Below are 27815 nucleotides of genomic sequence, written 5' to 3'. Positions count from 1 at the left end.
TAAAAGTTTAGTTATAACACGTCTTTTTGTAAGCACGGCACTTTGGTTGCAAAACAACTGCTTAAACAGTTTAACTTTCAATTTTGTGGTAAAGTCGAAAAACAGTTTAATTGTCGGGGGACGCCATTAACTAACAACTATAAACTTTGCGCCAACCAATACGTTGGCAAATATTGGGTCACGCGTTACGTCTCGAGTTCGTTACGTCAATTATAATGAAGTCACAAGACTTTCGTAATTTTGATGTTTCGGTTTTTATAAAATATAACACTGTTTTCAAACGATGTTATTTGCCCTGCATATGAAATGCCGAAACTTTGATTTAAAAGCCATGGTTTTAAATAACAACGTTTTAAGTTATGTCTGTGCATTTTGTTCATCTATAACATTTTGTGGGAACAGTTTTGGTAGTTTTACAGGAATTTATTAAGAACAGTTTTGGTTTTACAGGAAAACACAGTCGAAATGCTAGTTTTCTGGGATGCACACTTCCGTGATAAAAAATGCCTAAACTTCGCAAAAAATGCGCTTAGCGTAATAACTGCCCTATCAAAATCTGTTTAAAATATAAAACTATTCGAATCGGGTGCCTTGACCGTATGTATATTGTTCATTTGCAATGAACTTTGCCATGATTTCTATTAATACAGAAGTTACAACTTCTGCAATACATGCGAGACTAGTTCGAGGCCGGGACAAAGACCCACTTCAAGCCCATAACAATAATATTTACAGCTTTCTTTTAAATAAAATTACACTTTATATTGCTTCATGCCAGCTTTTTGTTCAAGCTCTCCAAAATATTTTCTGTTTTTACCCCTTAAAATATATTTGTCCACCCCTAGATATTGTTTTCGTATTGCTGTCTGAACGAAACTATTCATTACCGCTTTAAATGCACGGAAGTGAGTGTGAAACCCGGAACATAACGTAACATGCGGTTGTAAGAGTTATAACAGTATGACGCAATAGCAGCGTAATGAACGCACGCATCACCGCCGAAGGCAGTAGGCTTTTGACTTTGTAAGCTAAAGGATTTACGCTCATCAACCCGTTTTTTCCAAAAATGAATGAAATTTTAAACAATTACAACTGTAAAGCATAAATTGGTTGAATCATCTAAAAAAATTGTTAAGAGATCCATGTACAAGTTATGATATGTATTGAAAATTATTCAGGCCCTGTTTTAGTTCCACATCAGCCCGAAAGCAGCATTTCTCTGATATTTTGTGGCGTCACATAATGACGTAAATTTGTGACGTCATTTCTGAAAATTTAACTATTGGCTTTAAGCCTTAAGAACACTGGCAGAAAATGTGTCATGCGCCACATATATAGTGCGTAAAGTCATTTACAATGAAGTCACACGAACGACAAACGAAGTGTAACATTTAAAGACCTGTTTTATGTTTGGTAGAGGGTAATATCTGAATGATGCCGCATTTTGCAAAATCTCACTTAAACAAATGCAAAAATTAATTAAGCCAATTAAGTTTGAAATAATGTTTATAGTTGAGCCCGTTTTTAGAGTTTGACCGCGGCACTCTGGTTTCAAGAGCACTGCTGACATTATTTTCGTTTCATTTCTACATTATTGTCGAAAAACAGTCGAATAGGAACAAGTGTATATGACGCGCCAACGAACACAATGGCAAAAATTGCGTCACGCCTGACGTCTCGATTTCGAAAAGTCTTTCACAAGAAGTCACAAGACACTGGTACGATATTACTGACAACGTGGAGTCTTACTCCGTGTTGAGAAAGGAGAAAAAAAAATTGACATCGATGGCACACATGTAAAGTGGATGATTTAGCACAAAGTGGTATGTTTGCTGTGAAATAGAACGCTGATTACCAGAGCCTAACGAGAGGGGTTGAAATAAGCCTTACTATTTTACACGCTACAATACAGCAACATCGGCATTGCGAAACTTAATCAACAAAAACAGTCTGCAAACTTGATGTTGTGCTTAAACTTAAAAAAGGAAGACATCCTACATTCCCTAACATTTTGAGCATATGTAATTATGTGCAAACAGAAAACTGTAGGCAGCAGCAGCAGAAACTGTGGCAACAGGTGTATTAAACTTAAATACCGAGTTGAACTTTTATCAGCGATTTGGATAGGTAATAAACAAACTGTAATCACATGCACTTAGCTAGGCTACAGTCACGTGTATTAACAGGCTTGCTGTCGTTTGTATTTGTCAGGCATACATCGTCACGTGCATTGCCAGGTTTGCTGTCACGTGTGTTTGCCAGGAAAACATAGTCAGTATAGTCACGTACGCGCCGCCGAAAGCCACAGACATTTTTGTTGAAAAGTCTAACTGAGCAATAGCGGTCAGTGTGAAGCATTATACCTAGCTGACATGATATTGAAGGCAGCAAGCCTAACATCCTTTCTTTAATGTGTCAACTTACTTTATTGACATTTTGCTTTCTTAAAATGGGTGAGTTTCGCGTTTATCGGCTTTGGGTAAATCTGTTCATCACACCGGGAAGGGGTGGCGAAGCTTTGGATAGCGTGGGTCACGAACAAAACCTTAATTTGTACAACTAATCATCGTAAAAAAATAACGTAGCTTTTAGAAAATTCTCCCCCCTGCATATATGATTTCCATTTTCAATTTTTTGATTGTTTATTGCACAAAACTTACAGTACTAAAATTATTCAGTGCTAATAGAATAGAAACCAACGTATAAAGTAAATGGGTTTATTATAACCGTAATTCACAATAACAGCACGACGAGCACGTCTAATATATACATTTTTTAATCCGGTAATTGTTTAGAAAATCGTAGATATCGCACTTAAGATCAGTCGGAGAAAGCGCCGGTTGAGCAAACATCGTCAAATCAGGTGACTGAAAAGTCAGGTGATATAGTGGCCTTTATTGAATGACTCTTGTTTGCTTAAGGTTAGACTCGAAAGGTCAGCGCCGGTTCTATAAACACGCTACCGACGCGAATGCGTTAGGCAGTGATGAGAATCTTGCGGGGGTGCAACATGCTTAAAGCAATAAGGCATTTATGTCTGCTTTTATTTTACAAAATAGGCTAAGCTCTTTTTAGGCATTTTATTCGAGACTAACAGTAGCTTTTGTCGTTTTGCTCTTGGCCTGTTTCGAAAGTATGTTTGTGAGTTTTTTAAAAAATGTGTTTTTAAAAGGCAGCGTCAAACCTATAGATTGTGTTAATACCTGCAGTCCTGCACCAGTGCAACTTGTTTTATATCAAGAAGGATTTCGTTAGTTTTGCAGAAAAAACAGTCGAAATGCTAGAAGCGATATCGCTACCTGCCCTTGCTGTGGTTACAATATGTATAATGTTGTTGTACTGGTACCAAAGACCGAAAGGGCTCCCTCCTGGGCCAAGGGGCGTTCCCCTTCTTGGGGTTATTCCTTTTGCAGGAAGCTCACCCGAGCGTATATTCAAAAAATGGGCGAAGAAGTATGGCCAAGTGATGTCGGTTCGCATGGGCCGTGATGACTGGGTTGTCCTGAATGACTTTGACAGCATCAATGAGGTAACAAAAAAATAGTATATTAACAGAGTTAAAAGAACGCGCAACAGCGCGACAGCTGTCTGTTTTTGTGTTTTATGTGCAGAATACATCCCTATTTACCCGTATAGGGTATATATATATTCGACCAATATAGGTCCAAAGTAATGTACACTCGATTAAATTATATTCTGGCCAACAAACGATCGGCTTTAGGCTGGAATGAAAAACAAATTAGAGGTTATAGTTTATGCTTTTCAAACTGTAAATCTCAGTAGGTTTTCACCCATTCCAAACATTCCGTAGACAACTGTACGTTTGTCATTGTGAAACGCCTGCAAGTAACTTCTTATAATGTTGCACTTAGACGGGTTTCTCAACATTTTACAAAGGTTTGGAAACCACTGATCTAACCACTCGCCCTACTTTTACAATCTTGTTTAATTGTAGTTTTGTTTTCTATAAACGCTCTTGTTTTCTACAAGGCGCTTGTGAAAAATGGACATCATTTCTCGGGCAGACCTAAAATTCCTATTTTGGAAGTTCTTACTCAAGGCCATGGCTTAGCGATGCTGGATTATGGAAAAACTTGGAAGAGTCAGAGAAAGTTTGGCTTAATGACACTTCGAGGGTAAGCAGTGCATAACATGGTTTTAGATATCTGTTGCACTCCGGAACAAATCTAGCTTAAACAAATACAAATATATGATTGTTCTGTGTAAGCTCAGTGCCTTAAAAGACAAAACACATTTACGAAATGCAAGCTCTTTTATAACTTCGACGAACGTTTCGTTAACGTTTTGTTTACGAACTAAGGTAAATCAAAATAGTATGCTCCAACACAACATTTTGCTTTCTTGTGTTCAGGTTTGGTCTTGGAAAGCGAGGAATGGAAGACAGGATTATAGAAGAAGCGGGTTACCTTACTGAAGAAATTAGAAAGCAACAAGGGAAGGCCATGTCCATGGAAGTAAGATAAGAACTAATCAAATTTTGTTCGTAACTTGTCGCCTTTATGTATAATGCATTTATATTTCCTCGGGTCTTTTCGTAGATTTTAATGGCCCATACGGTGTCTAACGTTATTTGTGGCGTGGCGTTTGGAAGAAGATTTGAATATGGCGATCGCTGGCTTGGTGACCTACTAGATTCTCTAAAAGAATGGTAAGAGGATTTGTTCACGTTTTCTAAATAATTACAGAAATATATTCACTAAAATCTAGTTTCAGGTGTCAACTTATGTTTCCGTTTCTTAAATATCATAACTATAGGGTTAATATTTTTTGACCTAAAAAATGGGATATTTTGACCTAAAAAATTAAAATTTTGACAAATTTTAACCTAAATATGATTTATTTTGACTAAATTTTGACCTGTTAGAAATACATTGGTTTAAATGAGCTAGGCGACATTAATCACGCGTTTTTTATACCGTATGTTGCTCTAATAAAAATATAATACGGTTAAAATGACCTTGAACACAAATCAAAACTAAATTTTTTTGATGAAATTGAACGATAAATTTCAAAACAACTGAATGACGAATTTTAAAAAGCTAACTATATATTTTTTTTAACTTTGTAAACGATTTATGTGCATTTTTATTTGATTTTGACTTTACAAATTTTTGACAAATTTTGACCTAACGTGTAAATTTTGACAAAATTTTGACTTTTTTTGACAAGTCAAAAAATATTCGCCCTAATCATGACATACGACAAAATTATGTTATTGAAAATTATGATTTCTCTTCTAGAAAGATTTTACGAGCGACTAAAATATTTTTTACCGTTTTATATGATAAAATATAAAAAAATATTGTTTGCAATGGATTATTATATCTATTTTCGTTAAGCCCTAACGTTTATATCCCAAAATACCACCTTTTCCTGTTGTTCCGCCATAAAAAAATTTCCGGTTCTTTAAACAAATGCCTACAAAATGTACATAAAACAAAAAAAAAAACACAATGAAAATGAGCTACGTAATTCAGAAAACTTTTCAGCACACATACTTACTTTAACGGTGGGGAATAATGCAATACAGGAACAGCAACCCTCGCATACTTACGTGTTTCACGATCTTAACATTCGTTCCTTGGCTGGAGAATGTTCCACCGTTTTCTGGTGTGATGCAAGAACTCAGGATCGAATTGAAAGCATGGATTGGTAAGTCGTAAAAGTGCTGTAATGTTTTGGTTCGATCCAAATGTCCAAGAAAATATTGCAAAGTAACTTAGCTAACCCCCGTGTATTAATATCTATTCATTGGAGCACAATGGTTGGAGGTTGTAGTAAGACGTAATAAGACTATCAAAGCCCATACAGAAGTAGGTATCATTTTGAACGTTTCGAATAATGTTGAAAATGAATAAAGAGTTATTCGAAACGTTCAAAATGATACCTACTTCTGTATGGGCTTTGATATTCTTATTAATATCTATTCAAATATAAAAATGTTCTCCAATTGTGTGCTTTTATCGTATAATGTACATTTACAAAGGGACTTTTTTTGTTAGCCTATGTCTGATAATAAACTTGTATTCATTAAAAACGCCAGACAAGTTTGAAGTGCTGGTCGACGAACACAACGAGAGTCTGGATCCCGACAATGTTCGAGATTTCATCGATGCCTTTTTGGTGGAAATGAAGAAAGGAACGGACACCTTTACCGTACGTTACATTTTAGCTTTTTTCAAATTTTTCCATGTGAAAATACATAATTACTGCTTATTTGCATCATTCCCACTTCATTCAATACTGCGTCCTCTAATTTAACATTTAGGCCACAAATTAATTTTTAACCTCGTACAGCTTTGTGAAACTTGGCATTCAAACTTACGCACTGTTAGTATAACTCTTTAGGGGCCTAAATTTACCGATATAAATCCATGCAAGTTGTTTTTATTTGAATTCCCTAAACACTGAATGAACTCTCTAAAGAAATCGTCAGCACTTTCCCCATGTGGACATTGCGCCCTTCGGCTTATAAAACTTTATATTGTTTAGTTAAAAGATCATGATGTACATATTAAATTTTCTATCTATATTTCTGACACTTAGTAATCAAGTCGCTAGGCCACAGTGCTCTTTATGTTGCTAGATTTACAGATACAACTTGATGAACTAATTTTGCGATTAACTTGTTTACACGTCACGGTATTCGTTCGTATAGGCGCCAGCGTATGGCTCATATTATCGTTCTGCGGGCCGCAAGTTCCCATTATTGATTTAAGTATAAACTTTGTTATGATCAAGGGCTGAAACTTTTATTTTTTAGAAACTACAACTTATGCAATACATGCGAGACCTGTTTGAGGCCGGGACAGAGACGACTTCTAGCACATTGCGATGGTCGCTGCTCTGTCTTCTTCACTATCCACAGATACAAGAGAAATTGTACAAAGAGATTATCGACGTCGTTGGTACCTATAAGCCTCTATTTTATAAATTCGTTTAAACAACAAATCTATTGAATTTATGATAACCAACTGGGACTACACAATATAACAACAGTGTTGGATAATGGCCTCGATAGTACCATTGAAGTTCTGTTTAACGTATGGTTTAGTTTAGGGGAATTTGCGTTGTGGTCGTTATGCTTCGTATATTGGTTGATAAATATTTTTTGGCTAACTGCTTTTCTTATATCTTAAGGTGACGAGGGCCGCCCTTCTTTTTCGATGAAGGAAAAGATGCCTTACTGCAGCGCCTTTATCCACGAGATTGGACGATTCCGCACACTTATTCCATTGTCGGTTCCTCATTGTGCCTCTGAGGACGCCGAAATCTATGGATACAAGATAAAAAAGGGCACAACGGTAAGTAAACGGCTTCTTAGTGTAAAATTTTGTGACGGTAAGCCATTAACTATTGAGAACACAGTTCTTGATTCGGAAAGTCAGTGAGCAAACTTAAACTAATCAGGACTGAAAGTGTTTAATTTATACCAATAAATTCAAAAACAACCTTTTGGGGCACATTATAAAGCAAACCGCTAGCTCCGCGTAACCTTTTTTTAAATAATGATGCTTATATATGCAATGAATAGTTTGGATAAATACATTACAAACCTTGAACCATCTACCTGTACAGGTAACCCCAAATATCTGGGCTGTTCACAACGACCCGAACCTGTTCGACCAACCTGACAAGTTTAACCCGGACCGACACATCGACGAGAAGGGCAACTTCGTCAAGTCCAAATACGTGATTCCCTTCTCAGTGGGTCCCCGATTCTGCCTAGGAGAGCAGCTGGCAAAGATGGAGCTCTTTCTCTTTCTAACTTCTATGGTCCAGAGGTTCAGGTTCGAGGCAAAACCGGGTGAAATGCCAAAGCTGGACGCGGGCGCAGTGGGGGCTGTGTTTAGTCCACTTGATTACGAGCTGATCGCCTACGAAAGAAAAGTGTGAAAACATATTTTGTGGAACTAAACTTGTCGTTTTGTCGTATTATATTTGTAGTAGTTTAGTAATTTTTCGTCTGTGTAGAGCAGTGCGTCTTAAAAGTTTTTAGCTTGCGGTACACTAATACAACTAAATAAAAAAAATCGGCACATTTTCCATGAAAAAATATTGTAAAAAAAAAATAAAGTTGACAAAAAAAAAAGTTGACAGTCGACCTTGATACAGGGCATTACATTTAGTGAATACAATTTTATGTTTTGTCAGATTTCTAATAGTGCGTATTCAAGTCCACATGCTTGCTTGCCTGCTTGTCTGCATTTATATTTGCTATAAAATATGGTATTTTCCAAAATTAAAAAAAAAATAAATTCGGCGCACCCTTATAAACCTTTTCGGGCACAATACTGTTCGGTAGCATACAGATGGAGTAGAAAACGATTGCCTTCCACTACCAGAAGTTCTGGTAAAAGTTACAAAATATTAAGTTTGTTATAGGACAATGTAACTTGTAAGATTGAAAATTATAAAGACGTTGCCACATAACAGAAAATCAATAACTACAATACTTTGTGTTCGCAGAACTTTCATTTAGGTCAACGTATAAAAATTAAACCAGCACTTCCTAATTAGTGCTCCATGGAACTTTAACCAGGTGAAACGCGGGCAAGTGGAAAATTAATCCAAAAATAAAACGTTTTTTTATCGTTTTTTTAATTTTTTCCTTAGGATCGGAAAAATACCGGGCTAAACCAAAAAAATAGAGCTCGCTAAGTGCGCCGCCAGGTTTTTAGAGGTCTACATGTCCTCCGTGAGGCAAAGAAGATTAAGAAATACTGCTCTTAACATAAGTGTATACCAATTTAACACACATGTTTTATTAATTAGATTTGCACGTAGTTAAAGCATAGGTCATTGGCTTATCAATTTTATGGATTCGGCCATTTTCATAGTTTAGTATAATAAATTCTGATATTTTTTGTAACACAAGTCGGCAATTTAGGCAGTTCGCTTCCCTTCGCAAGGGGCACCAAAGCCTCGCGAAGGAAAACAAATTGTTTATTATCAAGCTTTAAAAACACTAATATATTTTTATTGAAAAAAAATACTTTTACGTACCGGTATTACGTTCCTATATGGGCCTATTATGATTTTGCAGTTTTGCAGACTTTCTAAACACTCTTAAGCCGGTCAAAGCCCTAAAATTTGTAGGGGGCCCCTTCTAATAGCGGATTGTAGGCAACATTAAGGTATTTGCAGCCGTTGTATGTGTATACTCTTGGTAGTTGAGTCAGTGAATTTTGTTTCTAAATTTGATTTCTGGTGATAGAAGATAACATAGGTTTTAAGAAGTTTGAAATAGTATGCTCATACAATTAACCCTGACATATTGCATGAGATTAAAGCAACTGCCATGATTAAATAAAAAAAAAATCGCATTAATTTGACTGAATATCATAAGGTACTCATAAAACACAAGTAACATACCTCTCGTCGCTGCACACATGGTCTTGTGGTACACCAGTGTGCTGCGGCAAAATTGTTGCGGAGCACTCATCTAAGGTACTAAAATACATGGATTTAGATACCTTAATAAGCATCTCGTCTACTCGTTGTATAGGATTTTTTTTTAGTTTTTACCTCGTTGAAGCCGAGATAATCAATACAAAAACGAGTTTCACCTGACTTTTTCTTTTGCAGCTACTGAAAGGTGTACTGGAATTAAGTAACCCACTAATATTTTGGAAAGTAACCCATTAATAGTTTGTGACCGACAGCATTGGCATATATGACACGGTTTCCGGACACTTTAAAAGGTTTTTCGTTTAACTTTACTGATAAAACCCGTACAAACAAGGGCGCACACTGGTAGGTTTTCCTTCATAATATTAATGAAGAAATGTAGAACGTTCTGAATAACTTACTATATGCAACAAACTTCCCTGTTTATATATTACCATCACTGTATTTAAATATGACTGTAAAAATTTAACAGGTAGCCAAATACAACCGCTTAAAAGTAAGAATTGGCCGGCTAGCGAAATGCCACAAATTTGTTTGTCAGTCAATATGCTATGGGCGGCTGGCATGACTTCACTGCAAATTCGGCTAAATATCATATTACTATACATAATTGGCCGGCTAAAGTGAGATATACACATTGCCACGTCGCCAGCATGCAGTGTCCAATTAACTGACCAGCCGTCATAGATATAAAAAGATAAATTCAGTAGGGGAATATTGCCCTATATGGGACGTTCCCTGAGTCGGGACATCGCGTTTACAACAACGTGCCATTATAGGTAGCCCAAAACTATATGTCGTTGGGTTATATTAGGCTACCACTTGAATTGATGTCAACATAGTGAAAATGATTTATTTTTTTGTAACTAGGGGCTACTTAACAGGGGAAATGGTGGATATACTCGGATTGAAGGATTCCAGTTTTTTGGAATAATACTAAAAGGAGAATAATAACGAGGAGCCAACTGGTTCCAAGTTTTTAACCGGCAAAACTTTATTATATAGTTGGTGTGAAATGATATTCGATATATGATTTAAAGCTTCTATGCGTTTTCACTAGCCATACAGTTAATTGTCTAGTCAAAACTCCCAGATCACTGTATAAAGACGTTTATAAGACAAAATGCAAAAGCAGTAAAACAATATTAAACGAAAACACAACAATCCGGGGTAAAACAAAATTAACTTTAAAATTAAGTACCCTACCGGTACAAAACAGACAGACAAACAGACACGATTTGCCCTGCGCCGTGTGTTTTAATGTATAAGAGAGGTATTTTGTTTAAAGGTATTTGTTGTAGGGACAAAATTTAAGTTGTTTTAATCCTTGGGAAATACATTGGTCAATTTATATTAAAGGATATTTCTGTCCAATCTTGCGAATCATAATGTCCGATCATATGAAACTTTGGTTTGTAAAGACTGGAGACAACAAAGTATTTTTAAGACGATTTAAATACTCAAAAGCTAGTATTGCCAAAGCGTTTATGACAGACAATAAACTTTTAAAATATCACTGTGATAATTTATAGCTATAATAATTTGAAAGAAAAGTATCCCATTACGGACAACATTACCCTACATTTTTTATGTACACTTAGCGAACAGTGATAAAACTAAAAAAACAGTTTGTCAAAAAGGCAAGATGAACAAAATCAAAGGCAAAAACAAAAAAGGAATATAAGAAGCAATTTAAATTAAAAACATTTATTTGTTCATGCAATAATAATTCACAGGCCAACAAAAAATATTTTTTTCAAAGGGCATGATGCGTTTGATAAATTTAGGGGTATACCAGGGGCGCTGAGTCCGAAACTGCCATTATTTTTGCTGAGTTGGCTCTAGTGTTTGAGATATGGCTTCTTACTACATATACCGTTAAAAAATGTATGTTAGTGCATGCCAAAAGTGGCACGCGAGATGATTTTCCCGGGCTCGCCAAACGATTTAACGCGCACGTTATATCACCTTAAGAAAGTACAGCCATTACACCACCACTATCGCATCACTAACACTAGCGCGAAATAAATGGTTGCACACAATTCCATTTTTTTTTTGATCTGCAACGTTCCTGTCACAATTTAGTGTCTTAACTGTTGTATTTAACTTATTTTTGTGGGCGTTAAACTTGTTGTTTACGACTCACCGTTCGTATTACGATGCCCTAAAAATTTGCGTGATGTTTACTGCGTTAAAGCAGGGCATTCTACATTAAAATTAAGCACGTGTGTTTTTGCGCGACTAAGAAACCAAGCGAAAAGCGAAACTAACAGTTAACACCTCTATAGGTATCGACTGAAAAGTATCGTAGTATATTCCAAAGTAGCGAGTACAGTTGTGTGTTCGTGACAGTTAGTTTTATTTACAGCAGGGTTAGGGTATCTTTACAGAATTTAACTTCTGAATTTAGGTTTATTGTCGTCTCCCAAGATGCGTAAAATAAATGTCAGATTACAGCAGCGCTAAGGAGTCGGATGGGACTCGAGTAAGACTCTAGGTAAAACTACCCGAGTCCGACGTGTGCGGCATGCGCAGTACTAAATTTCGAAACTAATAAGGCAGCAAACAGTAAATTTTGAAGGTGGAATAGCATGTGGTGGCATATTTTCTGTGAACCTTATAAGTGGATTGCTGAAAATCCATCTTATTTTAGTTACGTAAATCGGTGAAATAAGGCTGAAGACTAGAGACTGATCCGGCCTCGGGACTCAATGAAATTGCACATTTGGCCGGACCGACTCCGCCAGTGCAAAACCAAACATTGAACATGTTTGGCACGCGAGTTGTTGATATTTTGAAATTATTTATAAATTGGCACACTGTATACGAAAGGTTGCCGACCCCTGTGCTAGTGCGTAACATAGGTAGAAGTGGGGAAAATAGCTAAATGCTGACCTCCGCCTTAGTGATCATAATATTCTTGATTCGGCATCAAACTTTACTTTTTACCAGGACAGAGAAGAAATGGTAATGCGATTTTTTCTCAAGAAGATAATTTAGTTTACTACATACAATGACTACTTTTATCTATAGGCTTACTTGAACCAGAAGAATGAAGGTTATTTATTTATAGATCCAACCAAAGTTTTAAATGTGGGCTACTTCACAACTGAAATAAGTTTGTCTGCATCCAGTTGGCCACTCAGTCGTTTTAAAGAAACACTACCAAAGTGTAAACATGATTCTGACGAAACTTTCCTATACTTAGCACAACTGGAAGATATTCGCGTTGATTTGAAAATATTGAACTTTCTCTTAGTACAACAAGGCGGCTACACCAAGCATCCCTGCTTTATTTGTTACTTGGATAGTCCGTCCACTGATCAACGCTGAATTAAAAGGAATGGCCCATACGTGAACACAGCTTGTGCACGGAGATAAAAACATTGTAAATGAACCTTTGATCGGTCGTGATTGCATCATCACCTCCATTGTACATCAAATGGGGTTGTACAAGAAGGCTTTCCTGCAGATGACCTTAAGCTAATTCGAGTAAATAACTAAGGTTGCTTCTAAGAACTTCACTAGTGCACATCCTCAGATGAATATATTGAACTGTTTTGCTCTAACATCTAAATATTCCGTGGAAAATATTTTTACAAACTGTCGTCTTTCTTGTGCAGGCTTAGGCATACTTGGTTGGTTATTACCAAATTACTGTTATATTATTGCTCACTTCAAGCAAGTTTGAATGTGGTATAGGAAGCTTGGTTTCACAAATTGTAATATGTTAAGAGAATCAGTGGAAAATACGATTAAATGGGGTATTTTTCGTGTTGAATATATGGAAAAGAATAGATTTACGAAGTACTTTTTTATCTTATCTTATTGTACCTTTACCTTTTGCTCATTGTTGTGGTTTTAGTGTATACGGTACTTTAACATTTAACATATAGGCTGTTGCTTAAGATAAAATGCAAGGTACCAAATTTATCTAAAATTTGCTGATATTTCAAAAGCTAGAGCCAATTTGAAAAAACTAATGGGATTTTCGAACTCAGCGCCCCTGATATATTCTAAAATCGTTCTTACCTTTCATGCCAAGATTTTTTGGTTGGCCAGTGATACAATGACTCTTTTAAAATCAGTTCAAATTACCAAACAAGCAATGCAGAAATACGTAAATGTGTTTATAAGTTACAAGCATAAAAACAAAAATATCATAATCAACCGCAAAACGTAGATTCTCGTAGGAAATATTGTTTGAACTCATCAGGCCCATAATTTCCTTTGCAGAGAGTTCATCCACATATTTGACCCCGTATTGGTTTTGGTTGGTCTGTGTAAGACTGTTTTGGGCGAAAAAAAGGGTCTTCAAAAACCCTCTCATAGTTTTGACCATAACTCAAATTCTTATACGTCCACGATTAAAATCGTCTTAAACGATTTTTTTGTTCTATTGGTTAAAAACAGCCATGGACAGTTGCTGTGGTAGCTGGTGATAGTTAGTTACGAGCTGGTGCTAGTTGATGAATTAAATCAAGAATTCTTATGAAAGACGATGGTTGACGGAAGCAGAAAGCGGAAGTAATTTTACACGAATCTGAACTATCAGCAAAACAAAACTGCAGAAATGTGCTGTTTATGCTGTGTATTGATTTGCGGAAAGTGTTCATGTTACTGCTTCAAAGTTGAAAATGTGGATTGGCTTAGCGCGGCTAATTTGTTGTTCTTGTAAGCTTTGGAATACTACTTGTGATCCATGTAACAAGCAGCATAATAAAAAAGACCATTTGATTTTTTTAGCTTATTTATATATGAATTGTTTGCCAATCAATTTCAATGTTTATCTTAGTATAAAAAAACAACAAAACAAAAAAAACAAAAAAAAATTCACAGTTAGTTACTAGCTAGTATCTGATTTTGTGTCAAGAATTCTTATTAAAGTCGATGGCTGACGGAAGTATACAGCGAAAGTAATTTCCACGAATCTGAACTATCAACAAAACAAAATTGCAAAACGTGCTGTTGATGCTGTGTAGTCTATGAGCTCGTGGAAAGTGTACATATTGTTTGAAAGTTTAATATGTGCATTGTGCTTCACGCTACTTATTTGTTGTTCTTGTAATCGTTTAAATAGCTACTTGCGGCCCATGTAACAAGCAGCATAATAAAAAAAGACCATTTGAGGTTTTTAGCTCATTTGAAAATCAATTGTTTTTCAGTCAATTTCAATGATGCTAGTGTAAATAAAACAAAAAAATCCGAGTACTCAGTTTCTTATAGAGGGTTTCTTATAAAAAAAAATGCGTGTAGCCAAGTGAAGGCCTAGACCCCTAATCCAAACTTTCAGAAAAAAATAAAATGTTACTGTTTATGGGTATTTTCGTTTTATGCCAGGCTCTTCAGACAGACATCCTGACAACGTCTATGGCATAGTTTAACATTTTTAAGTCAATTAAGACCAATGCACACGCCGTCTTATCGTGTCGTAAGCGAGCGCTTACGTATGCCAATGCACGCCACGTCAGAGCATACGGAGAGAAGCGAATTTTTGCGGTCCGGGGGTCCCCCAATATTTCGGCTCGCTACGCTCGTCTGCGGTCTATGTTGCCCTTACCAAAAAAGTCGCCCCCCTTGCCCTGAAATCGCTCCAGCCCCTGACCTTTACCGAAAATAACGCTAAATTATTCTACATTTCTTTCGTTATTGGACAAAGGTCATTTGGACCGCTCGTGTTATAGAATAGGCTTGCCAAATTTTTAAAGACACACATCAATTCGAGGTAAAATGTTTTTTTTTAATTGGTACAAAACAAACAGACAAGATTTGTCCTGCTCCCTGTGTTTCAATACCATGAAAGGTATTTGTTCAATATATGAGGTATTTAATATAGGCAGAATGCTGAATATAATGTAAAGTTGTCAAAAAATATATAATGTAAAAAAAGGTAAAAATAGAAACACGACTTATATGCCAACAGAGCCACTCTTTATTTATGACTTATCCACGTAGCTTTGCCTTTGTAGGCCTACAATTCAAAGTTTAATTTTCGCTTATCACAAATTTCTCGTCTTTTGCAAAAATAACAAGTCAAGTCCCAGTCCAAGTCATCTGTTGCCCAAGTCAAGTCCCAGTCAAGTCATTATGAGAGCAAGTCAATTTCAAGTCATGTCATTGACATAAAAGTAAATTATTAAACTATTAAAATTGGTAAACTCGTCCGATTATAAGCAACAATTTAACTAAAAAAACACATACGCAATACACAGCAATTAAAGTGTTTAATATGCAAAACTTGAGATAAATTTTAATGAAAAACACTTAATTTACTCCTAAGTTATTTGCCAAAAGACTTAAGTCAAGTCAAGTCATTTTGGTCAAAGGACTTAAGTCAGGTCAAGTCATTCAGTGACTTAAGGGCACTTAAGTCAAGTCAATGACTTAAGTCATTACAACACTGCTATCAGGCACTTAAGTCACACTTTACAAGTGGGCAAGTAATGTAATTGCTGCAGTGCAACACACCAGCTGCAACGGAACAATGTCAATGTCACGGATTTGTGCTCCCATCGTTTACTGTGCGCTGTTGCAGGCTTATCGTAAGGCGACTAACTAAATAACAGTGATATACGTGGAAGAAAAAACTAATAGCAGGTCAAAAAGAGGAACGGTAATTCCCAACGACTTAATCGCAACATCTCAAGCTGACACAGACAAAATGCTAGATATCACTATAAAATATATATACGCACATAGTTTTAGAACATTTTTCTTGTGTAACATAAACTTAAGCGACCTATTCTGCTAATAAAAATTTAATTTACTTACACTAAACTAGAAAGATAAACGTGTTTTTTCTATAGCTGTAATGGGAAGTTGGACCAAAGGGCTTTTGTTTTATTTCGTGAGTTGATGTGCACAGTTTAATATGTACGTTTTAGCGATCGCATTGGTAAACTTTATAAAAATTACCAGAAGATATAGATAACCAAAAGAGACGCAAATCCGATTTCTGAAACACAAAAAGCTGTACGAAACGCAGATACGCGTGACTATATTCTCTCGGTGGCTATCAGATCAAATTCCAACGGCGCGAAGACCAATCCTTTTGAAGCATTTTCTATATCAGGCATTTGACCGGGCTTAGGCTCGAACTTGAACCTCTGCACCATGGAAGTAAGAAAGAGAAAGAGCTCCATTTTTGCCAGCTGCTTACCAATGCAAAAGCGGGGACCCACCGAGAAGGGAATCACATACTTGGACTTGACAAAGTTGCCCTTCTCGTCGCTGTGTCGGCCCGGGTCGAACTTGTCAGGTTGGTCGAACAGGTTCGGGTCGTTGTGAACAGCCCAAAGGTTGGCGATCACCTGTGTTAACTGCAATGTTTAGTAGCCTATTATCCCGCATTAAAATTTCATACAGATATTGTTAAGCTATATAGCTATACCCGAGCATATATTTTTAAGATCTCTGTAACTAGTGATAAATTATGTTATTAGCGTGAAGTGTGTGAATAATATTTACTTTATTTTTACCGTTGTTCCTTTGTTGATAACAAAGTCGTTCATTTTAGTGTCTTCAGCGGCGCAATGCGGAAGTGCCAATGGAAGGAGAGTCCGGTATCGTCCGATCTCGTGAATAAAAGCGCTGCAGTAAGGCATCTGTTCCTTCATTGAAAAGGTCGGACGGCCCTCTTCGCCTTAAAATATCATAAAAACCTTGCTGCCAAATCAAAAGTCGTTTTTAAAAGCAAAGATGCAAGCTCACTTGAGCAAACAGGCCTAATATAGCGGCTGTATAATATCCTGTACTGTCGCACATATACACCGTGCAAGTATACCAGTAAGCGTAATAAGTTACCATACGAAAATAAGTTACACTACCTTTTTGTGTATTAAAAACACCTGTTACCAGTAGCGACTGTCAAAGGGGCATTTGTGCTGTTTAAGTCTATAGTTTTGCGCAAACCACTTCATTTGGAGTTATTATCTTGACCTTTATTCATGTATACGCGACCTCTGGTTTAGGCCTGATTACAGTGCAGTTAGAATTTCGTACCCATGACATCAACGATTTCTCTAAACATTCGCTCTTGCATCTGTGGATAATGAAGAAGGCAGAGCAGCGACCAGAGCATTGTGCTTGAAGTCGTCTCGGTCCCGGCTTGGAACAGGTCGCTTAGGTATTGAAGGAGCTGAAGTTTCTGTACAAAGGACAAATATTTCACATTATCTGTAGAAATATCTCGCACTACGCTGTGGCGCTATGAGTTTTGTTTACAATTAAAACGTAATCAGTTGGTTAAGTCAAAACCCAACATATCGCAAGAAAATTATTTTATGTGCCAAATTTAAGTCAGTTATCTAAAAGCCTCGAATCAAGTCGAGTCCAGGGCTGCGTAGTAGAAGTCGAACTCGGTACTCGGGTAAGACTGCGTAAAACTACCCGAGTCCCTAATCCTGCGTGCGCATGCGCAAACAAAATTTCGCCGTAAACAATGTAAAGATGGAATAGCAAATGGTGGAATATTTCATCCACGTATTGCGGATGGATGTGTTATATAACACCCCTTTAAATGAATTGTTGTATATCCACCCTGTTTTGCTTACGCAAATATGTGTAATACAGGCTGTAGAGTCGGCACCGGACTCGCGACTCGGTGTATACAGCCTTAAACGACGCCGCAGCCTTGAAGTCATTTTGCCAAAATACTCAAGTGAAATCAAGTCATTTTAAACTGTGACTTAAGTGCACGTAAGTCAAGTCATCGTCATTGACTCAAAGTCAAGTAAATGACTTAGTCGTTACAACAATTGTATGTTGTGTGTAAATATTTAACGTAGCCAGTTATTCTACAAAAGTTTATAGTAGAACTTTACAAAGTTAAGTCTTGTGCGACTTCAACACGACCCGGCCGCAAATTGTTTTTGTATACAAATCGCGTCGTTCCAGCGATCATTTGTCCACGCACTGTAAACGTATCTGTTCCCTTGTCCATTTCCACAAGAAAGGCGTCGATAAAGTCTCGGACATTTTCAGCATCCAAACTATCTTCGTGCTCCTTGACCAGAACTTCAAAGCGACCTGAACAACGAAGTTAATGTGACGTCGGGTTCCACATACCACCTATATGCTTTTCCGTGGTTGAAGAGACATCACGGACACTATTTTGAATAATCATTTATAAAAACTGCAAGATAAAATGTCTTTAGCACGTCTCTGAAATCTATACATCGTGTGTACAAAAATAACTAATGCATCTGTTGTCCAGGGTTGAACGTAGAATAATCTTCCTACTGCAACGTATATGACAAGTTTTCTACCGGCAAAAATAATATTTGGGACGTAACGCATAGAACAGAAAAAAAAAACTTTTCTCAACTATAATGGTAGGCTATTAGGTATATTTTATCAGAGAGGTTTTTAAAATATGTTGCATTGAGACACTGCTCCAGGAAAAACAAACGTTGTAATAGACTAGAGAAGTGGACCCACCCAACAATTTGTTGACATCGACGCTCAGCTCTTTTATTACGGCGCTAAACGGGGGAAAGTGTTCCAGCCAGGGTGCGAACTGAAGTGCTAAAAACGCCCTTGTTTGGCTCGAATCACCAGACCTGCGAAACAAGGACTAAATAAATCATAGGTTATTATACATCTATTAGAGCAAGTTTAGCATGAAAGCATATGCTAAAACAAATGCAACAATGTAATCCACTGTATTTTTCCAACGTCGAGTTTTGTTGCTTGCACACAGCATCCTGGATGTATAGGCCTATCTATAATAATACTTTTCAACAAACATGGTTTTAAAAAACGATTTTTTTTGTGCAAAAGAACTGCGCTAACACTGTCAGGGCTACCTTTGTATTGCACATCCTAATTTGAACAGACCGAATTTTACCATTTATCAAAAATTTCCAAAAGGCTGACAAGCCACTGGTCGCCGTAGTCGAATCGTCTTCCGAGCGCAACGTCGCAAATGACGTTCGACACAGTGTGTGCCATCAAGGTCTGGAAAATGGGAAAGCACATTTTATTAATGCCAATCGACAGCAATATAATCGACCAGTAAGGCATCAGCACATGCAGTTATGACACATATGCTTTTATTTCATATTACTTGAGTTTCACGTTTAAAAAAAACACTGTATCTAAAATACAAATTAATTGTATCTTACTTTAATAAAGAAAGGTCTTCCGTTTTTTCGTCGGATTTCTTCAGTTAAGTAACCGGCCTCTTCTATAATTCTATCTTCCATTACACGTTTTCCAAGCCCAAATCTTAAGATCAAAAATGCAAAAAAAAACGCTTTTTAAATTTTGTTAGATTCAACGGAGTACAGCCGTCAGAGAACACATATATATATTTTTTTATTATTTTCAAACAATACCTATTTCAATATGTTGTGGATAGTAAAATTTGACCTAAACTACTTTGAGAATATAATTCGTGCTAGATAAGGGGTGTTTAAATGATTTCTGCCATGATCCACCACAGCCAACCCTGACAAAAAGGATGATCCACTAAATACGATTAGTAAACATGTAAACCAGTATTTAGAGTGGTAAAACAGTCAGCAAAAAAGCCAAGTTACATAGATTGGTACCATGAAAATACTGATTATTTTTAAGACTATACATTGGGAGAACCACACGCAAAGTTGAAAAGATCCGGAACCGGAACGAGATCCGCCATTAAAACACCACCGTGCTAGATGATATTTAACATAAAGCAAACGGCATTATCAACACTGAATTTTATTTCGTTTCATATAAATCTTGGCAATATCAATTTGCCAGGACACACTGAGACGTATAAAGCAACAATATTTGCAACGGAATCGACAAAATAAACCAAAGTGGCAATAATATCTACAACGAAATATGGCTTAAACCATCGGAATAAGTTCTAAATCAACCGGAATGACATAAATCAACCGGAATGGGAAAAGGGGGGTTTGGGCGCTACCCCTTTCACAACGGACGTTCTGAGATCGACGTTTAGGTGCCGCTTTTATGACACTGGATTATTTACCCTTGGTTAGGGTTAAGTGTAGATAATGGCTTGAACTAAATTTGAGTGAACGATGAAACTATTGTGGAGTTTTCTTAACAGCAGCAGCAGAAACTGTGGCAACAGGTGTATTAAACTTAAATACCGAGTTGAACTTTTATCAGCGATTTGGATAGGTAATAAACAAACTGTAATCACGTGCACTTAGCTAGGCTACAGTCACGTGTATTAACAGACTTGCTGTCGCTTGTATTTGTCAGGCATACATCGTCAAGTGCATTGCCAGGTTTGCTGTCACGTGTGTTGTTCAGGAAAACATAGTCAGTATGACTATAAGTCACGTACGCGCCGCCGAAAGCCACAGACATTTTTGTTGAAAAGTCTAACTGAGCAATAGCGGTCAGTGTGAAGCATTATACCTAGCTGACATGATATTGAAGGCAGCAAGCCTAACATCCTTTCTTTAATGTGTCAACTTACTTTATTGACATTTTGCTTTCTTAAAATGGGTGAGTTTCGCGTTTATCGGCTTTGGGTAAATCTGTTCATCACACCGGGAAGGGGTGGCGAAGCTTTGGATAGCGTGGGTCACGAACAAAACCTTAATTTGTACAACTAATCATCGTAAAAAAATAACGTAGCTTTTAGAAAATTCTTCCCCCTGCATATATGATTTCCATTTTCGATTTTTTGATTGTTTATTGCACAAAACGTACAGTACTAAAATTATTCAGTGCTAATAGAATAGAAACCAACGTATAAAGTAAATGGGTTTATTATAACCGTAATTCACAATAACAGCACGACGAGCACGTCTAATATATACATTTTTTAATCCGGTAATTGTTTAGAAAATCGTAGATATCGCACTTAAGATCAGTCGGAGAAAGCGCCGGTTGAGCAAACATCGTCAAATCAGGTGACTGAAAAGTCAGGTGATATAGTGGCCTTTATTGAATGACTCTTGTTTGCTTCAGGTTAGACTCGAAAGGTCAGCGCCGGTTCTATAAACACGCTACCGACGCGAATGCGTTAGGCAGTGATGAGAATCTTGCGGGGGTGCAACATGCTTAAAGCAATAAGGCATTTATGTCTGCTTTTATTTTACAAAATAGGCTAAGCTCTTTTTAGGCATTTTATTCGAGACTAACAGTAGCTTTTGTCGTTTTGCTCTTGACCTGTTTCGAAAGTATGTTTGTGAGTTTTTTAAACAATGTGTTTTTAAAAGGCAGCGTCAAACCTTTAGATTGTGTTAATACCTGCAGTCCTGCACCAGTGCAACTTCTTTTATATCAAGAAGGATTTCGTTAGTTTTGCAGAAAAAACAGTCGAAATGCTAGAAGCGATATCGCTACCTGCCCTTGCTGTGGTTACAATATGTATAATGTTGTTGTACTGGTACCAAAGACCGAAAGGGCTCCCTCCTGGGCCAAGGGGCGTTCCCCTTCTTGGGGTTATTCCTTTTGCAGGAAGCTCACCCGAGCGTATATTCAAAAAATGGGCGAAGAAGTATGGCCAAGTGATGTCGGTTCGCATGGGCCGTGATGACTGGGTTGTCCTGAATGACTTTGACAGCATCAATGAGGTAACAAAAAAATAGTATATTAACAGAGTTAAAAGAACGCGCAACAGCGCGACAGCTGTCTGTTTTTGTGTTTTATGTGCAGAATACATCCCTATTTACCCGTATAGGGTATATATATATTCGACCAATATAGGTCCAAAGTAATGTACACTCGATTAAATTATATTCTGGCCAACAAACGATCGGCTTTAGGCTGGAATGAAAAACAAATTAGAGGTTATAGTTTATGCTTTTCAAACTGTAAATCTCAGTAGGTTTTCACCCATTCCAAACATTCCGTAGACAACTGTACGTTTGTCATTGTGAAACGCCTGCAAGTAACTTCTTATAATGTTGCACTTAGACGGGTTTCTCAACATTTTACAAAGGTTTGGAAACCACTGATCTAACCACTCGCCCTACTTTTACAATCTTGTTTAATTGTAGTTTTGTTTTCTATAAACGCTCTTGTTTTCTACAAGGCGCTTGTGAAAAATGGACATCATTTCTCGGGCAGACCTAAAATTCCTATTTTGGAAGTTCTTACTCAAGGCCATGGCTTAGCGATGCTGGATTATGGAAAAACTTGGAAGAGTCAGAGAAAGTTTGGCTTAATGACACTTCGAGGGTAAGCAGTGCATAACATGGTTTTAGATATCTGTTGCACTCCGGAACAAATCTAGCTTAAACAAATACAAATATATGATTGTTCTGTGTAAGCTCAGTGCCTTAAAAGACAAAACACATTTACGAAATGCAAGCTCTTTTATAACTTCGACGAACGTTTCGTTAACGTTTTGTTTACGAACTAAGGTAAATCAAAATAGTATGCTCCAACACAACATTTTGCTTTCTTGTGTTCAGGTTTGGTCTTGGAAAGCGAGGAATGGAAGACAGGATTATAGAAGAAGCGGGTTACCTTACTGAAGAAATTAGAAAGCAACAAGGGAAGGCCATGTCCATGGAAGTAAGATAAGAACTAATCAAATTTTGTTCGTAACTTGTCGCCTTTATGTATAATGCATTTATATTTCCTCGGGTCTTTTCGTAGATTTTAATGGCCCATACGGTGTCTAACGTTATTTGTGGCGTGGCGTTTGGAAGAAGATTTGAATATGGCGATCGCTGGCTTGGTGACCTACTAGATTCTCTAAAAGAATGGTAAGAGGATTTGTTCACGTTTTCTAAATAATTACAGAAATATATTCACTAAAATCTAGTTTCAGGTGTCAACTTATGTTTCCGTTTCTTAAATATCATAACTATAGGGTTAATATTTTTTGACCTAAAAAATGGGATATTTTGACCTAAAAAATTAAAATTTTGACAAATTTTAACCTAAATATGATTTATTTTGACTAAATTTTGACCTGTTAGAAATACATTGGTTTAAATGAGCTAGGCGACATTAATCACGCGTTTTTTATACCGTATGTTGCTCTAATAAAAATATAATACGGTTAAAATGACCTTGAACACAAATCAAAACTAAATTTTTTTGATGAAATTGAACGATAAATTTCAAAACAACTGAATGACGAATTTTAAAAAGCTAACTATATATTTTTTTTAACTTTGTAAACGATTTATGTGCATTTTTATTTGATTTTGACTTTACAAATTTTTGACAAATTTTGACCTAACGTGTAAATTTTGACAAAATTTTGACTTTTTTTGACAAGTCAAAAAATATTCGCCCTAATCATGACATACGACAAAATTATGTTATTGAAAATTATGATTTCTCTTCTAGAAAGATTTTACGAGCGACTAAAATATTTTTTACCGTTTTATATGATAAAATATAAAAAAATATTGTTTGCAATGGATTATTATATCTATTTTCGTTAAGCCCTAACGTTTATATCCCAAAATACCACCTTTTCCTGTTGTTCCGCCATAAAAAAATTTCCGGTTCTTTAAACAAATGCCTACAAAATGTACATAAAACAAAAAAAAAAACACAATGAAAATGAGCTACGTAATTCAGAAAACTTTTCAGCACACATACTTACTTTAACGGTGGGGAATAATGCAATACAGGAACAGCAACCCTCGCATACTTACGTGTTTCACGATCTTAACATTCGTTCCTTGGTTGGAGAATGTTCCACCGTTTTCTGGTGTGATGCAAGAACTCAGGATCGAATTGAAAGCATGGATTGGTAAGTCGTAAAAGTGCTGTAATGTTTTGGTTCGATCCAAATATCCAAGAAAATATTGCAAAGTAACTTAGCTAACCCCCGTGTATTAATATCTATTCATTGGAGCACAATGGTTGGAGGTTGTAGTAAGACGTAATAAGACTATCAAAGCCCATACAGAAGTAGGTATCATTTTGAACGTTTCGAATAATGTTGAAAATGAATAAAGAGTTATTCGAAACGTTCAAAATGATACCTACTTCTGTATGGGCTTTGATATTCTTATTAATATCTATTCAAATATAAAAATGTTCTCCAATTGTGTGCTTTTATCGTATAATGTACATTTACAAAGGGACTTTTTTTGTTAGCCTATGTCTGATAATAAACTTGTATTCATTAAAAACGCCAGACAAGTTTGAAGTGCTGGTCGACGAACACAACGAGAGTCTGGATCCCGACAATGTTCGAGATTTCATCGATGCCTTTTTGGTGGAAATGAAGAAAGGAACGGACACCTTTACCGTACGTTACATTTTAGCTTTTTTCAAATTTTTCCATGTGAAAATACATAATTACTGCTTATTTGCATCATTCCCACTTCATTCAATACTGCGTCCTCTAATTTAACATTTAGGCCACAAATTAATTTTTAACCTCGTACAGCTTTGTGAAACTTGGCATTCAAACTTACGCACTGTTAGTATAACTCTTTAGGGGCCTAAATTTACCTATATAAATCCATGCAAGTTGTTTTTATTTGAATTCCCTAAACACTGAATGAACTCTCTAAAGAAATCGTCAGCACTTTCCCCATGTGGACATTGCCCCTTTCTTGCGCTTATAAAACTTTATATTGTTTAGTTAAAAGATCATGATGTACATATTAAATTTTCTATCTATATTTCTGACACTTAGTAATCAAGTCGCTAGGCCACAGTGCTCTTTATGTTGCTAGATTTACAGATACAACTTGATGAACTAATTTTGCGATTAACTTGTTTACACGTCATGGTATTCGTTCGTATAGGCGCCAGCGTATGGCTCATATTATCGTTCTGCGGGCCGCAAGTTCCCATTATTGATTTAAGTATAAACTTTGTTATGATCAAGGGCTGAAACTTTTATTTTTTAGAAACTACAACTTATGCAATACATGCGAGACCTGTTTGAGGCCGGGACAGAGACGACTTCTAGCACATTGCGATGGTCGCTGCTCTGTCTTCTTCACTATCCACAGATACAAGAGAAATTGTACAAAGAGATTATCGACGTCGTTGGTACCTATAAGCCTCTATTTTATAAATTCGTTTAAATAACAATCTATTGAATTTATGATAACCAACTGGGGCTACACAATATAACAACAGTGTTGGATAATGGCCTCGATAGTACCATTGAAGTTCTGTTTAACGTATGGTTTAGTTTAGGGGAATTTGCGTTGTGGTCGTTATGCTTCGTATATTGGTTGATAAATATTTTTTGGCTAACTGCTTTTCTTATATCTTAAGGTGACGAGGGCCGCCCTTCTTTTTCGATGAAGGAAAAGATGCCTTACTGCAGCGCCTTTATCCACGAGATTGGACGATTCCGCACACTTATTCCATTGTCGGTTCCTCATTGTGCCTCTGAGGACGCCGAAATCTATGGATACAAGATAAAAAAGGGCACAACGGTAAGTAAACGGCTTCTGAGTGTAAAATTTTGTGACGGTAAGCCATTAACTATTGAGAACACAGTTCTTGATTCGGAAAGTCAGTGAGCAAACTTAAACTAATCAGGACTGAAAGTGTTTAATTTATACCAATAAATTCAAAAACAACCTTTTGGGGCACATTATAAAGCAAACCGCTAGCTCCGCGTAACCTTTTTTTAAATAATGATGCTTATATATGCAATGAATAGTTTGGATAAATACATTACAAACCTTGAACCATCTACCTGTACAGGTAACCCCAAATATCTGGGCTGTTCACAACGACCCGAACCTGTTCGACCAACCTGACAAGTTTAACCCGGACCGACACATCGACGAGAAGGGCAACTTCGTCAAGTCCAAATACGTGATTCCCTTCTCAGTGGGTCCCCGATTCTGCCTAGGAGAGCAGCTGGCAAAGATGGAGCTCTTTCTCTTTCTAACTTCTATGGTCCAGAGGTTCAGGTTCGAGGCAAAACCGGGTGAAATGCCAAAGCTGGACGCGGGCGCAGTGGGGGCTGTGTTTAGTCCACTTGATTACGAGCTGATCGCCTACGAAAGAAAAGTGTGAAAACATATTTTGTGGAACTAAACTTGTCGTTTTGTCGTATTATATTTGTAGTAGTTTAGTAATTTTTCGTCTGTGTAGAGCAGTGCGTCTTAAAAGTTTTTAGCTTGCGGTACACTAATACAACTAAATAAAAAAAATCGGCACATTTTCCATGAAAAAATATTGTAAAAAAAAAATAAAGTTGACAAAAAAAAAAGTTGACAGTCGACCTTGATACAGGGCATTACATTTAGTGAATACAATTTTATGTTTTGTCAGATTTCTAATAGTGCGTATTCAAGTCCACATGCTTGCTTGCCTGCTTGTCTGCATTTATATTTGCTATAAAATATGGTATTTTCCAAAATTAAAAAAAAAATAAATTCGGCGCACCCTTATAAACCTTTTCGGGCACAATACTGTTCGGTAGCATACAGATGGAGTAGAAAACGATTGCCTTCCACTACCAGAAGTTCTGGTAAAAGTTACAAAATATTAAGTTTGTTATAGGACAATGTAACTTGTAAGATTGAAAATTATAAAGACGTTGCCACATAACAGAAAATCAATAACTACAATACTTTGTGTTCGCAGAACTTTCATTTAGGTCAACGTATAAAAATTAAACCAGCACTTCCTAATTAGTGCTCCATGGAACTTTAACCAGGTGAAACGCGGGCAAGTGGAAAATTAATCCAAAAATAAAACGTTTTTTTATCGTTTTTTTAATTTTTTCCTTAGGATCGGAAAAATACCGGGCTAAACCAAAAAAATAGAGCTCGCTAAGTGCGCCGCCAGGTTTTTAGAGGTCTACATGTCCTCCGTGAGGCAAAGAAGATTAAGAAATACTGCTCTTAACATAAGTGTATACCAATTTAACACACATGTTTTATTAATTAGATTTGCACGTAGTTAAAGCATAGGTCATTAGCTTATCAATTTTATGGATTCGGCCATTTTCATAGTTTAGTATAATAAATTCTGATATTTTTTGTAACACAAGTCGGCAATTTAGGCAGTTCGCTTCCCTTCGCAAGGGGCACCAAAGCCTCGCGAAGGAAAACAAATTGTTTATTATCAAGCTTTAAAAACACTAATATATTTTTATTGAAAAAAAATACTTTTACGTACCGGTATTACATTCCTATATGGGCCTATTATGATTTTGCAGTTTTGCAGACTTTCTAAACACTCTTAAGCCGGTCAAAGCCCTAAAATTTGTAGGGGGCCCCTTCTAATAGCGGATTGTAGGCAACATTAAGGTATTTGCAGCCGTTGTATGTGTATACTCTTGGTAGTTGAGTCAGTGAATTTTGTTTCTAAATTTGATTTCTGGTGATAGAAGATAACATAGGTTTTAAGAAGTTTGAAATAGTATGCCCATACAATTAACCCTGACATATTGCATGAGATTAAAGCAACTGCCATGATTAAATAAAAAAAAATTCGCATTAATTTGACTGAATATC

The 27815-nt window shown here is 36.6% G+C and overlaps 3 protein-coding genes across 3 annotated transcripts; 2 read left to right on the top strand and 1 right to left on the bottom strand.

Moving 5' to 3' along the window:
• The first annotated feature begins 1881 nt into the window (after positions 1–1881).
• Positions 1882–8062, top strand: LOC146169696 (cytochrome P450 2C5-like). The gene is made up of 9 exons (XM_083388395.1): positions 1882–3529; positions 3991–4136; positions 4373–4475; positions 4560–4669; positions 5552–5673; positions 6065–6177; positions 6785–6929; positions 7162–7325; positions 7600–8062. Exons 1-9 carry the CDS (start codon positions 3278–3280, stop codon positions 7915–7917), a joined length of 1473 nt encoding a protein of 490 aa, XP_083244521.1. The 5' UTR covers positions 1882–3277; the 3' UTR covers positions 7918–8062.
• Positions 8063–15847: 7785 nt separating this feature from the next.
• On the bottom strand, positions 15848–19637 carry LOC146169695 (cytochrome P450 2U1-like). Its single transcript, XM_083386982.1, has 7 exons — positions 19557–19637; positions 19280–19389; positions 18871–18992; positions 18347–18459; positions 17434–17578; positions 16911–17074; positions 15848–16742 (listed from the first exon to the last, which is right to left on the bottom strand). Exons 1-7 carry the CDS (start codon positions 19635–19637, stop codon positions 16428–16430), a joined length of 1050 nt encoding a protein of 349 aa, XP_083243108.1. The 3' UTR covers positions 15848–16427.
• Positions 19638–21605: 1968 nt separating this feature from the next.
• LOC146169694 (cytochrome P450 2C5-like) lies at positions 21606–26512 on the top strand. The gene is made up of 9 exons (XM_083390233.1): positions 21606–21977; positions 22439–22584; positions 22821–22923; positions 23008–23117; positions 24000–24121; positions 24513–24625; positions 25236–25380; positions 25612–25775; positions 26050–26512. The coding sequence occupies exons 1-9, from the start codon at positions 21726–21728 to the stop codon at positions 26365–26367; spliced, it is 1473 nt and encodes a 490-aa protein (XP_083246359.1). The 5' UTR covers positions 21606–21725; the 3' UTR covers positions 26368–26512.
• Positions 26513–27815: the final 1303 nt, after the last annotated feature.

This window comes from Ascidiella aspersa, chromosome 1 (assembly GCF_963924565.1).
Source record: "Ascidiella aspersa chromosome 1, kaAscAspe10.2, whole genome shotgun sequence".
Taxonomy (NCBI): domain Eukaryota; kingdom Metazoa; phylum Chordata; class Ascidiacea; order Phlebobranchia; family Ascidiidae; genus Ascidiella; species Ascidiella aspersa.
The sequence above is the reverse complement of the archived record's forward strand: the minus strand, read 5'-3'. Positions and strand labels throughout refer to the sequence as shown.

What these genes read in the sequence shown, in the direction of transcription:
- LOC146169696 (XM_083388395.1), top strand. Translation starts at nt 3,278, where the DNA reads ATGCTAGAAGCGATATCGCTACCTGCCCTTGCTGTGGTTACAATATGT. An exon ending in ACTTTGACAGCATCAATGAG is followed by an intron (nt 3,530 to 3,990) that starts GTAACAAAAAAA and finishes GTTTTCTACAAG; the next exon opens with GCGCTTGTGAAAAATGGACA. An exon ending in GGCTTAATGACACTTCGAGG is followed by an intron (nt 4,137 to 4,372) that starts GTAAGCAGTGCA and finishes TCTTGTGTTCAG; the next exon opens with GTTTGGTCTTGGAAAGCGAG.
- LOC146169695 (XM_083386982.1), bottom strand. Translation starts at nt 19,637, where the DNA reads ATGGAAGATAGAATTATAGAAGAGGCCGGTTACTTAACTGAAGAAATC. An exon ending in AGGGAACAGATACGTTTACA is followed by an intron (nt 17,579 to 18,346) that starts GTGCGTGGACAA and finishes TCCTTTGTACAG; the next exon opens with AAACTTCAGCTCCTTCAATA. An exon ending in AGAAATCGTTGATGTCATGG is followed by an intron (nt 17,075 to 17,433) that starts GTACGAAATTCT and finishes TGATATTTTAAG; the next exon opens with GCGAAGAGGGCCGTCCGACC.
- LOC146169694 (XM_083390233.1), top strand. Translation starts at nt 21,726, where the DNA reads ATGCTAGAAGCGATATCGCTACCTGCCCTTGCTGTGGTTACAATATGT. An exon ending in CTAGATTCTCTAAAAGAATG is followed by an intron (nt 23,118 to 23,999) that starts GTAAGAGGATTT and finishes AATGCAATACAG; the next exon opens with GAACAGCAACCCTCGCATAC. An exon ending in AGATAAAAAAGGGCACAACG is followed by an intron (nt 25,776 to 26,049) that starts GTAAGTAAACGG and finishes CTACCTGTACAG; the next exon opens with GTAACCCCAAATATCTGGGC.